This window comes from Chroicocephalus ridibundus, chromosome 16, assembly GCF_963924245.1.
Source record: "Chroicocephalus ridibundus chromosome 16, bChrRid1.1, whole genome shotgun sequence".
In the NCBI taxonomy this organism is placed as follows: domain Eukaryota; kingdom Metazoa; phylum Chordata; class Aves; order Charadriiformes; family Laridae; genus Chroicocephalus; species Chroicocephalus ridibundus.
The window spans coordinates 8,328,314-8,341,807 of NC_086299.1; the positions used below are offsets into that span (position 1 = coordinate 8,328,314).

Sequence of the window (13,494 nt, forward strand, 5' to 3'; positions counted from 1 at the left end):
AAAATACTTGGGTGTAGCTTAAGGCCAACTTGTTGTCACACAATAAAATGCCTTTTATTCAACATCTCTGGATTTTGCTAGTTCTTTTGCCTTGGTTAGGTACATTTCACAGAAGATGCAAACACACCATGCCCAAGGTCTCCTTGCCTTTGTCTTCATGTATGTGGAAAAAAGAACTTCCATAAGATAAGATGATAAACATAGATAACCGATTATAAGCTTCTATCTGTAGGCGATGTCAATGGTAATAAAAGGCATTGCGAGAACACAAACATGTTTCAATGATACTAAGATCTGAGGCACAACAACCTCAGCTACGGGTCCATACGCTTTGAGGGAAAAATACCAGTCTGACAAGCCATCGTGAAAATTCTATCACTGCAGGAAAGACACGACACTCCCCCTTCCTTTCCAGCACACTCCCAGACCGACAGACACATAATTGGTTCTACATAGATACAACTGGTGCTTCTCTTTTTACAAGACCTGATTAAGCACATACAAGAGGTAAATTAAAAAATAGTTATAAATAAGATTTGGTAAAACCACAAAATAGAAAAAAAAAGACTTATAAATACATCTTAAAATCCAGCCTTTTCCAAATTCCATCCCCACACACCCCATCTCCTCCTTCCCTTCCTTACCTCAGTAAGAACTGCTTTAAGATTTCTTTAGTATAGAGCTGTTCTGCTATTTTGATAATTCCTACCTATTGCAGAGAATTGGTCACATTTATTGATGCTCTAAGCTGCATGGCTCATGGGTTAACAATACATTTTTGCTTACAATTCAAGATACGAAGGAGAAGCAGAGAGAGAGAACAAATCTGAAAGGGAAAATAAAACGTTTCAAAAAAATTCTTAGATACATGAGGTAATATTTATTTGGGCTCTTCACAACACTTATAATAAGACTATGCAGTTAGATGCAGAGCTTTTTACCCTGCTATCACCTTTGACAGTTTGTTGTACCATCAACAGTGACTGCGTTCTTCCCCCGATGACTAGGCATCACTGTCAATTACGAAAGGCACAGGATGTTTGCTTCTGATGAAACAAAGCATTGGGATAAAATTAAGCAGGGGGAGAAAACCAAGCAAAATCAGTTAAAAAAGTAGTTTCAGACTTTTGAACTACCACAGGGGCTTTAGTGTTTATCCACAGTCCTGTAATCCCATGAACAAACATCAGTTTTTCAGTCATCAATCATCTGAAGGGGAACAGCAATGAACTTATACCTCAAAGCAAAAAGCTTCTAGAATCTTAGAAGAATTAGAAGGCTTTCGGTTTTGGTGGGGGTGGTGGGGTTTGGTTTTTTTTTTTTCCAGAGTTTATGCAAATCTTCAAGTAAGCAAGCAGAATTAATTTTAAGGGTGTACTTCAGCTACTGACACGTCAGATTAATTCAGTTGACTCTGAAGAAGCTGGTTTGTTTTTTCAGACTCATTTGTCTTTTTGTCTTCACAAGGGCTAGGGTTACTTCATTTACCAAAGCCCAAGAAATGCAAAGAAGAGTTTCTGAATAGACAATCAACTCTCCATTGGTCTGTGCAGTTTTATTATTTTTTTCAACAGTGGCACCTTGTGATCAAAATTAAGTATTACAGCTTTGAAATATAACATCTCCCAAAATGGAAATCTGTAAGTGAACAAATCCAAAACAATACTGGATATGGGTATCCCCACTAAAGACTGATTCAAATGCTTTTTCTTGCTAATTGTTCCTAAAGGCTGACAACTGCGCTTCTTATAGCCCAAATAAAACATTCAATTACATTGTGATACTTTAGACAATACATTTAACACACACAGTGTTACCTTCCCACTCATCTAATCACTACTGACTAGATATGCAATGATGTTCATTCTATTTTAAAAAAGAAACCAGCAATCTTCTGTAGCATCAATGTTCACATTAATCAAACCCTTACCAAGTCCACATGAAAGCTCTACTTGAATCATTCCAACACCTGTACAGACTCTTCCCTAATGAAAATAAGATATGATATGCATTAATTGTGAAATTTTAAAAATTGTTCAATGAAGTAAAAAGCCTTATTTGCTTAAGGTTTTCAAATAACAGATGGAGAACTGCTATAAAAATCAAAGCACTAGAAATGTTAGCATCTCATCAATAATGCTTTGACTTGTTTGTGAGCCACTACCAGATAGTAGCGAGGACAAGAGGAACTGCGAGTAGAACTTCTTTTAGTTTTCTGACTAATCGAAACTACTCCATTTCCCAAACGTAACCCATGAGCCAACCATTGTTTTACCTGCAACTTGGTAAAACAAATATTTATCCCAGTGTCAGATGCCCGAAAAGTCCCAATCATTCTGCAACTACCACTAATTTGGTCTTGGATTGCTTTTATTATCCTCATTCTTGCGCTATGCTTCTCAGTACATACTTGACTGTGTAGGCAAAGGCCGCAAAACCAACTATAACAAACAAGTTCGCCAAAGCTCCGCCTAAAAGTCCATGGTTACGGTTGGCCTGTTGGAGACCTGGATGGTTTGCAGGTGCCAACGGTACATGCCCATTCAGAAGGGGTATTCCGTTCTGACCGTAGTGTGCTTCCCCATCAGGGACAACATCTGGTAAAGGGAGGGATGGAGGTCTGTTACTGAGCTCCTCTTGTGCTTTCTGTTTTTGTTTAATCTCCTAGAGAAAGAAAAAAGGAAACTGAATAGTTGGAAGTGAAAGTGGTGAAGCTCTTGGGTATTTTGAAAAGATTTCAGGGTCTTGCATAACTTTAGGAAAAGGATATGGTAGGTATCCTTTATATCTTTATATTCAATATAAATATATCAATATAAAGGTATCTTTACATTGTAGGTTTTTTAACTAAATTAACTGCATTACATACATTTGTACAGACTCCCCAACTTCTCCAAAGTAACCTACTTCAGTAGTTGACACTAACAATCACTTGGCAGCTTATTTTTAGTTCACAGGTACATCTTCTGAGAAGGCTTTTTTCAGAAATAAGAAATACTTGCATCAAGTATTGCATTTGCAGCTTGTTTTGAACACAAGACATTAAGCTGTTACCCATACATGGCAATATAAACTGTATCAACACACTTAGCGTGTTAGTGTTGTGCAAGGAAGATGCATACCCTAAAAAAAAGAACAGGCACCTCCCATTCTCAGAAGTTAAGCAGGAAGTAACAATCTCTGATCTTAAATGGGAAATAAGAAATTTAAGAAATCTAGGATATTGATGAACATCTAGAATATTCTCAGAAAATGTACACGTGAACTAAAAATAAACTCGGACACATGATTGTTAGTGTCAACTACTGAAAGATTAGTCCTGCCCAAACTCAAGAAAACACAGCATAAAATTCTAAAATATTGGGACCACAACCATGCAGGCTCCATGTGCACGTGCAGCTCAGTTAAGGCTGTGACACCAATGCCAAATACACAGACTTGATTCCCTTTACAATGGATCTTTGGGTAGCAGAAAAACAATTCTATTTCAAGATTCAAGGTTTTAATTCTTACGCATAGCAAAAGTGCCCATTAAAAGGTTTCCAGGACTGACAAAAGCAGCTACTGTCCAGGAAAAGTCCTAAACAATTAGTTTACAGATCTACAAAGAGAAATTGAAAAATTACAGGAAACCAAATTATTGCACAGATTAATTCCCTTACCTCCACCACTTCAGGAAAGAGCTCGCAGAAGACTTTATCTTTTAAATTAAATGCTAAGCTTTGTGCAGCAAGCTGTCTTTTCTGTGGAGGAAACAAAAATTATCAGCAGCTGCTTATAAATGAAGTTAATATACTTTAATTCAACATTTGATCATTTCCCCACAAGAATGGTGCAAACCACTAGCCATGTAGTTTCTAACATTTAAAACTCCATACTTAGGAATATTATTCACTCCAATAGACATTTCTAGGCATAAGTTATATTCTCAATTCTTCATCTTCTGGGATTAGCGTTCTATACTAGTGTGCCTGCTTGGCAGACACTTCAAGCGGAAAGAAGGAAGCAGAAAGTCCTAACTATACTGTTTACTAAAAGGGATTTCAAGTTCTCTAAGAAATCCTCTCACCATCCCCACACTACCTAAAATCGACTGGATTCATCTGCCCATCATCTGTAGTAGGCAACAACATATTCATTCATGAGATATCTAAATGCCAGCCGCTCCTGGTGTTTAAATTTCGAGGTCACATTCAACATTCCCATAGCTGACAAAAAGGTACATCACACAGTCTGGAGCTTACTGTGAACTCTGATGTCTCTATGCTGCCCAGTGTGGGGCCCTTTTCCACCATAAAACTAAGAAGGCCCGTCAAGATCGTCGAGACTGACCAAGCTGGATTCCATGTGTCCGGATGGAAATCAGTGATTGAAAGACACAACCTTCAAAAAGGTAAGACAAGCAGTGTGTGTTATTTTTGCCATTGAAATTATTACACACTATACATATTGCTAAAATGGTGTTAATTGCTTAAGTGTTAGAAGAAAATCCTTACCTTGTATTACACTTAAACCTTCCATTAGGTGTAATCATATAAATACTAGGAGGTTTAAAAGGAAATTCTCTGGGGAATATTAGTTTCCCATGATAATAGCCACCTGCATTACATAAAGAGATGAATTACTTATTTTGCATGAAGATGAAGTCCTAAGCTGCTACTCAAAATGGGCCAAATAAAACCCTTTACTTGTCTCCTCCCCCTCACACTAAAGAGACCAAGCTCATCATCTTGTGCCTCTAACACACAGGAATAATGATCCACACCTGCAACAGATTTACTTTGGAGGCAATTCTCTCACATGCATATTACAAACAGTACTTGCTGCTGTCAAGTCTGTAATAAATTCAAGGAAAACCAGCCAAAGTGTTTTTGATAGAATACAAATGGACTAGTTTTCCAGGAACACAGCTAACTGCACATACAATACTATAAAGAGTCCGATTTCAAAAAGCAGTTTGTGAGAGGCTCCAGAAGGCACTGTGAAATATGCGACTACAACAAATTAATAACGTTTTTACATTCCTCACTTTCTCTAGAGAAATTCATAAAGCAAGTATATGTCTCAGTTCACTGAGAGCATTTACGTGGTAACAAAATGGGGTTTTTTGAAATTATTTTTGACTGTCACATGCTACATAAAGGGAGTTATCTGCTCCCTGACCTTTAGCAATTACTTAATAGGAAGTTATCTGTTAACCTAAATGTGATTTTGTTAGAATCCTTTATAACAGAAAAATTACTAATAGATAGTAGTACCACTACTTCTTTTCAACAAGCTACCACATGAGTCATGGACAGCTTTGAAACTGCACTAACAGTTTTTTGAGCTGTCTACAGTAGTTATATTTTGCCCATTCAAACAGGCATGCAATTACTCAGGCACACGAATCACAACATAAAGTACATGCACGCTTTTGCTACATGCTAACTTTTACCTTCATAAGGAGTCATTTCAGGTCCCCGTACAACATAGTGCCTAAGACAAAGAGGGAAAATTAGACAATATGAAAGCCATCGCACCATCAACCAATTTCACTAGAAAAAAATCTACATCACTTCAGCCAAAGTTTCATACTGCAGCTCCCAAAAATCAATATTCTCATACAATCTGTAGGAGTGAGGGAGTCAGACTTGATGACCTGGAAAATCTTGTTCTCTCTCCACAAGTGTGTGAGCAGTTCATTCTAATTCTTACCATTCAAGGATATTAGATGGGAGGGGCTCTGCACAGATATAAGGCACTGGATCTTTCTTAATTCGAAGGTAGTCTTGTTTAAGCCTCTGTGTTGCTGTCGTTGGTGCCCTCTTATTACTGTTGTTGCTCATCTAGTTTTTGAGAAATACATATAAACACAATCTCAGTACAATCTTAACAGACGCAGAGCTACTATGCTTCATTGAACACAGCTCCAGATTTTTGCAAAATCTACTTCGCAGAGTATTTTTAAAAAATACACATTAAATTACCATAACTTTTAAGTGGCAAGAACCATGCAAAATCTTAACCAACTAACACACTCCCAAGAGTCTCTGTATATTGCCAAAGTGGGAAAATACTCCTTCCAGAACACCGTTGTTTAAATACCACAGTGAAGTGCTACCATGAAAATATGCTGCACTATAGAACCCACTTGAACTCTTAATAACGAGCCCTGTGTTTGGCTGAACACACATCATTATGACACTGTTTCAAAGAGCTTAGTATTTTTGACTAATTCATTTCCCTTTTCAGTTTGAACATCTATTATGTAAATTTGCCTATGATGTAAATTTGTTTGCTGTTTCTACACATACAGTTATTTGAAATAAATAACAAATATAAAAACCAGAGTAACCTTATTACTGACTTTGAGGTGAAGGATTTTAAATTAAATCTGCTGCCTGCTTAAGAGTCAGTTGAATTTACAGAAGGGAACTTCTGAGCCAGATTATTCTCTTCCAGACAAACAAAGGCCTCATCCAAAGTGAGACAAGTCAGTGTGAAGAAAGGAAACTCCATGCTGCTTACAAGATAAAGAAAGTATTAGCCCTTACAATGCACCTACAGAACACATACCAATTAACAACTGCTATTTAACTCGCTTTTCCCCTAGAAATGCAGCAAGTTACTTGGCAATTCAAGCAAGAACGAAAACGAAAGACTTTACAAACAATTCGTGTAAACAGATAAGAAAATACTTACAATATGATAGCAGCATTTGACACAAAAAGTATAACCCTTTCTGTTCCTTTACTTTAAACAGATAACCAAGCAGAATTTGTTAAAGAAATACTACTAAACCACAAGCAACAATTGCATGTGGACCAATATTCAAACCCTACTCGAAATAAACGCATTTAACCTGGCTTTTATCAGAATTACTGTAAATCATTGTTTGAAATATACGGTATTTTTTCTCGAAGGAAGTCACGCTTTTTAAGTCACGCCTCTTGAAATCATAAGATTAAGAATTTTCTCTAAAGAAGTCAGTTTTGACATTAAGACATATCTTTTTAATTTAACTCAATTATTTGTTCTGTAATCTTAGTATAGCGCCCCTCACTATGGACTACAAAGATACACTGAAATATTTTAGAGCACTAAGCATAGCTCTGGGGATTTTAACACCCCTCAAAGGCCTTATCTGAAAGAACATTTGTACCTTAAACGCGCAAAATAAACGGCAAACACTTACAGAAGCTACGACCGGAAACCCAACTTCCCGCCTCGACAATACAATTTACGAGAACCAAGCCAAAAAGCAACTCGCCGGTGTTTAGCCAGCCGAGCACGAGCAGCACGATGCGCCGAAAAGCCCTACTCCCAGCCCGGACGGCTCCCTCAGCTCCCTCACGGGCTCGCCCCGCCGGCCCAGGCCCCACTCACCTCTCCCTGCTGGAGCAGGCCCCTCCACGGCCGGGACGCCCCACCTGCCTGCAGCCGGCGGCCAAGCGAGGGAGGGAAGGAGGGGAGGGAAGGAAAAGGGAAGGGATGGGAGAGCCACAGGAGAAGGCGGCAGGGCAGGGCAGCAACCCCCACACCTCCCCGCTGCGGCGCCGACCGCGGCTCCCAGCCAAGATGGCGGCCCGGCGAGGCGGGGCCAAGGCAGGGCTGGCCTCTCCTTCCGGGAAGGAGCCGCCCCGCTTCCGGGGCGTGAGTGCGTCACACAGCGCTCACATGATTCCCACTTCCGCCCACCGCCATGGCGGACTAGGGGCTGTGGGGGTCCCGGGAGCGGCCCGACGCCTCTGCGTTGAACGTGGTTTTTTTTCGCTATAAGTCTCCGAAGTCTTTTCTTGAGGTCCCCATTGCTCATAAAATGGATAAATCGAACCCTGTTTTCAGTCATTCTGTGCGCAGGCAGTATTTTTTGTTCCAGGATTCCACGGGTAGGCCCATAAAAATAACAGCAAATCATTTTGTAAGTCACATTTGCACATTTGTTGCTTCAGTAATGTGTAAGAAGAGTAAAGCAAAGTGCTCCTTTACAGTTGGGAGGCTAAACGTGACAGGAAGGTGTAGTGTCTATTCACTCTTAATTTAAGGTCGCGTATCCAGACCATTTTAAGAGAAAACGCTGCAAAGTTTTGCTCCATCAAAGGGAGCGCGGAGTTCTGCTCTGTCTTGGATCCTTAGTTCACCATTGAGCACCATGGCACACAGGCCTTTCCCTGAAGGGATTATGGGAGATGCCTACGCTTGAAAGATTAAACATTTTAATAACATGGGTGTTGTGGGATGTTTTGTCAAACACAAAATTCCTCCTGGCCTTAACATCGTTCTTGGCGCAATAAGCACGTTGCATAAGTTACACTACAATCTTAACCTACGTGCCATTTTGTGCAAGATGGGGTTTAGCAGATGTCAGTCACGATGGTCCTTCTCTTTTATTGTCAGGGCTGGGCTAATCGGTTCTCTTTGGTGAGCTGAGTCCAGCTTGAGACTGACTTATATTGAATCTAAATACTAGCATTTCCTGTTGTATTTGTTCACACACAAAGAACGCCAAAAAATAAAAAAATTACTCTTCAAAAGACTGAGAAATAACCTGTTCGTGGTTAACAATATTTTGGCATTTCGGTCGTCACCTATATACTGAATTGTATCCCTGTTGAGGGGAATTTTTCGCCCACTCCCTTCCAATGTTTTTCTTTCTGGGCTTTTGAAATCTGCAACTCAGTTAATGTTTGTGAAAGGGAATTCATGCAGTTTGATTATCCAAGCTTTAATTTAAAAAAGCATAAGGAAGAGACCGGCTCCTGATTTATACATGTGTGTTTAGCGCTGTAGGTGTAGAGCAGAGCTGCAGTGTTGTATTCATTAACTATTAGGATACGTACTCCTTTAAGGGAAAGTGTACCTCTCTCTCTGGGCTAATAATCTTCTTTATTGCCTCAGGTGAAACGAAATGGCAGAAAAGAAAACGATTGAGTTGCCCAAAGAGTTTGCAAAAGACGCACAGATGGAACCACATGACTGCAAAAAAGGCCAGAATTTTTCTTACTCTTCCAAAAGCTGCAGGCATCTTCCATGTGAATAGTTCCTGCAGTGACCACGGTTCTCCTCAAAGCTTGAGCACTTCTGCACCGGTACCCAACAGAGGGCAGTGGTAGCCCACAAACTTTTTCAGCTCTTAGTTCTGTCTGTTGCGAGTAGCACAGGCTGTTGTGCAGACTTGCACTCCCTCTCCCGGCTTTGTGGAGATTAATTAAGTGCAAGAAGTGGGGGTAAAAATGGCCGTGATGTCAGTACCTGTGGGCCAAAACCAAATTTGAAACTTCGTTTCTACAAACTGGGGAGCGCAAAATACCGTGTGCTCCTAGAATATCTCACTCGAGGTCATCTGTTCGTTTTTAGTGGGAATATGTAGTTTTAATTTATGTGGTAAGCACAGAGGCAGGGTTGTTGACGCAAAGTGACTGTTGTATTAGACCCCAGGGAGAGCTACAGTTGTGCAGCAAAATTAAATGATGTTTGGATTTACAGAACCCCACTGAGAGATGTAACAATTTTTGTTACCGAGGTTTCAAATATGGACAAGAAATATTTTTCTAGAAGTAAGAAAATGATAGAGATTTTAGAAAAAAAATGCCAATCTGAAATCATGAAGAGAGAAACCAACCAAACAAAAATATTTTCAGTTTGCTGAGGGGTGTAAAAATTTTTATTTCATTTTTACCTCAGACTTCAATCACAATAACGGGATCTTTCATACACAAAGTATTCACGTGTGCCACCTGTGGCCACATAAAATCTTTTTGAGTTAGTGAAATTTATCAAACCATATCCTTTTCTTTGAACTGTTTTAATTTTGGTGCCCTGAAATGCTTCAAGGAAAAATGGTTTGCTTCAAAAAAGAAGGAATAGTTGATCTGTTTTGTTTTAATCTCTTACACTCACTCATCCTTATATCTAATCTGAGATCACAGTTTACAAATGCTTGAAGGTTTTGCAGAACAGAAGGAACTCTTTATAATAAATTATTATTATAATTCAAGATGAAAAGCACTCTATAAATACACGGTATTATTAGAATGCTGCATTAGCCTACATGTATTTCACCTAATAAATTCCCCATGGCAACTCATGCAATGTGATACATACCTGGTTTTATACCCTTTGACCTGAGGACAATTACCTTGTTTTCCTCTGCCACACCATTTTGTCCTTTTTTGTATTTACACTGGAATTCCTACTAAGTCATCTCAGTCTAGAAATGTGAGAAACATGTGAACCTGGAGACTGTAATAAAGGCCCCAAAATGCTGAAGGGATTCCAGAGCTCATATTTACACCTCTGTCATTCTCCCTAATGTTCCCCAACCCCAAAGTATTTCATGCATAAGTGTGTTGTCATTAACATTCCATTCATCTTTCTGGTATGTTATTCTCAGCCCTAATGATAGCGTAGAATGAGACTTCTCTCTCAGAGTAGTTTCTTTCTTCCCAGTTGTTTTCCAACATGCAAATGAATCACACTGTAGAATTTCCTCTCTCTGTAAAGTATCTTTGGCGTACTGCTATCGTGTCTTGGAGGCATATTTTAAACCTGGGCTTGGGTAGTGACTAGGAGCTCCAAATTTATGTTTTTAAATCATTAAATGCACCAAATAAATAAGTACATGCTGCTAAATTAGCTTGGAAAGTGATTAAGTCCAGGACAGAGACAAGTGAGGCAGTTCACTATGTCATAAAGGTTGGAGTTGCTTTTTAATTTTGTATGGCCCCTCAGCAGTATCACATGGGTGGTTACAGGACATGAAAACATCTTTGTGTGCTCATGAACACAGACCTTTTGCTTTATTCTTGAAAATTACATAGCTGTCTGACTTTCACATTGCAGAAAATGTTCCTTTAATTGTAATCATAACAAAAGAATCGCAAATTTTCAAGTCGGATACAAACAACAGGAATCAGAATTTGTTCTATTTGCGGGTGCGTTTGAGTAAGTCCTTTGCTTTAGTTTCTCCATTAAATGAAAGTACTACTTTATGCACTACTCCATGCATGCAGTCAAATGAGTATTTTGAGGCTGACCTTGGTGGATGAAGAAATAATTTGAGAAAGAAAACGCACCCTGAGGAATGTAGTGATGGTTAATTAGTGTTCACATATACTCAAATGTAATCTTGTCCAGTAAACGTGGCAATTCTGCGGCTGCTGAGTGTCTCTGTTTAGGTCGTCCAGAAAGACGGAGAACACTTGGAAGAACAGCCATGCTGATGAAATGGAAGGTTCTTGTATCCCGAAAAGATGTTTGATATATCCTTGGGGAAGCGATTTCCCTGAGTCCTATTACCAACAGCCACATTACAGTGGGATCAGGAGAAGACCTAACTGCATAACTCACATGTACTCAATGGGCAGGTTTTTTTCTTTAGTTACCTCATGGGTTGACCATTGAACCCATTGCTGCTTCAGATAACCAAGATAGGTCACAGCTTAAGTAGTGAAAAAAAACAGGAATCTTTACTTCTACCCTGAATACAGAGAACTACCCCCTAGGCCCTTTACTGGTGTTTCAATCTCTGTAGCCTGTGGAACTGGAAGATCGGTCAGTTATAATGCGCTCTCTTACATTACACGTCCATATAATCTGTCCCCTGATGTGTAGCACAGTGAAACTACTGATCTATTCATTTTGTTTGCTGTCTAAAGCCACTGCCAACTGGCACCATGTAAATATTTTGGATATACAAAGGCAGGATTTGGTAACTGTGAAGACCTTACGGCCTACAAGCGCAAGATGCATTAGAGAAATCGTTGCCCAGTGAATAAATGGAAGAGCGTCATGTGGCCTCTTGTGGCTGACAACCTCCTAGAACAGGGGGCCTCAGGGAACCGAAGGCGTTGGGCAAATCCTGCCTTGCATCTTGCTCCATGACCAAAGATACAACGAAGATTCCGAGCAAGCAAAACCCATGGGGATCAGGAAGGACGGAGGTCTGGGAGTCTTACACCCAAGTAAGAGATGTGGGTGGAGATTACCAAGCCCAGTAAACGTGAGGGTAGAGTTGGACAGAAGGGCAAGAAGCTTGGATGGAACTGAGAAGGAGAAAACAAACAGGGAAAAAGTACTCCTGGGCCTCAGAACAAAAGCGACTCTGGCAATCTTGATCTGAATGGGCTGAAAGAATCATAGAATCACAGAATGGTTTGGGTTGGAAGGGACCTTAAAGCTCATCCAGTTCCAACCCCCCTGCCCTGGGCAGGGACACCTCCCACCAGCCCAGGCTGCTCCAAGCCCCGTCCAACCTGGCCTTGAACCCCTCCAGGGATGGGGCAGCCACAGCTTCTCTGGGCAACCTGGGCCAGGGGCTCACCGCCCTCACAGCAAAGAATTTCTTCCTCAGATCTCATCTAAATCTCCCCTCTTCCAGTTTGAAGCCACTACCCTCATCTTATAAAGAAGTCAGGCATGGGGCTGAACCTTTGCAAAGCTGTGGGGAAGGAAAGAATGAATCTTTAGGATGTTGTTAAGGAAGAATTCATCCCATGAGTAACAGGTGATTTAGCTCAGGAAACCACAGAATCATCTCTCTCTGAGCAGGGGAGCACCATTTATTAGCATGGCTATTGTCGGTGTTTGCCAAAGACAGGGCAAGGAGCTCAGTGATGCCGGTGAAGCCATTTTTCATTTGTGCCAGGTGAAACGTGTGTTCCAGACACTGTTATCTGAAAGGCCTTACTTAGGGATTTGGTTTTGTACTGTGTTTAAGCATTAATAAATATTGCTGAACTGTATTTATTCTTAACTTTTTAAAGTGTATTTCTTCATTTTGGGTGAATGCAAAACTTCTACAAGGTGTGGGGTTTTTTTTCTTTTTTTTTGGGAGGGGCTTTCAACAAAAGGAATTTGTAATTCTGAACCCTATTAAAAGCAGAAGGATATTTACTGTTCAATCTACAGTGAATCTCCCATCACCGATATCTGAATGTGCTGCAACTGTAAGTACCTGTGTGCAGCTGAGAAATGTGACATTGAGAAACCAAATCACTGTCCCAGGGTCATGTTTGTAACATGGCACTGACTGATTAAATATTTTCCGCTGTCTGACCTGGCATTCACACCAAGAGATATGCTTGACCAATAACCCTTCAGAGATCTTTTTGTAAGAGTACAGGACACTAATGCTAACGTCTTGGCCAGATTTATTTCAAGTAATTATATCCTGCCTTCCTGAATTCCCCTCCAATTTCAAGTGCATATGAGATGCATCACTTCCAGGCCTAAACTACGAGCAACGTCATTCGCGTTAAAACATCTCGCCCCTTTCCCAGCTAAAAGTAGTTCCACTTCGTTGATGGATGAAACAATGTAGGGGGTTTTTGTTTTGGCTTTCCCATAAAGTGCTGCCAAATCGAGTCTCCTTTAATCTTTGGCCAAAAGGCAATTTAGAGATATTGTGTGTTTATTTGTTCTTCTTATTTTTGGTTCTTTGTCCTTCTAAGGGGGTTTATTGCTTTAACTACCACATTGGCTTTTACCGAGAAACTTGCCTTCAGTGAATGT

General features: G+C 40.1%; 1 protein-coding gene across 3 annotated transcripts; it reads right to left on the bottom strand.

The window, feature by feature from the left end:
* Positions 1–1,534: 1,534 nt before the first annotated feature.
* Positions 1,535–7,596, bottom strand: UBE2J2 (ubiquitin conjugating enzyme E2 J2). Of its 3 annotated transcripts, XM_063353808.1 has the most exons (8): positions 7,369–7,596; positions 6,350–6,502; positions 5,698–5,828; positions 5,438–5,478; positions 4,497–4,599; positions 4,245–4,383; positions 3,663–3,743; positions 1,535–2,664 (listed from the first exon to the last, which is right to left on the bottom strand). In XM_063353808.1, the coding sequence occupies exons 3-8, from the start codon at positions 5,826–5,828 to the stop codon at positions 2,380–2,382; spliced, it is 780 nt and encodes a 259-aa protein (XP_063209878.1). In that variant the 5' UTR covers positions 6,350–6,502; positions 7,369–7,596; the 3' UTR covers positions 1,535–2,379. The 3 variants fall into 3 exon arrangements, with proteins under 3 accessions (XP_063209878.1, XP_063209876.1, XP_063209879.1); XM_063353806.1 differs by lacking the exon at positions 6,350–6,502 and having other exon boundaries at positions 7,369–7,595; XM_063353809.1 differs by lacking the exons at positions 5,698–5,828; positions 6,350–6,502.
* Positions 7,597–13,494: the final 5,898 nt, after the last annotated feature.

Coding starts and splice junctions, on each gene's coding strand:
- UBE2J2 (XM_063353808.1), bottom strand. CDS start 5,828: ATGAGCAACAACAGTAATAAGAGGGCACCAACGACAGCAACACAGAGG. Junction 5,479..5,697: donor CCATCTAATATCCTTGAATG/GTAAGAATTAGA, acceptor TCTTTGTCTTAG/GCACTATGTTGTACGGGGAC. Junction 4,384..4,496: donor AGGTTTAAGTGTAATACAAG/GTAAGGATTTTC, acceptor ACCTTTTTGAAG/GTTGTGTCTTTCAATCACTG.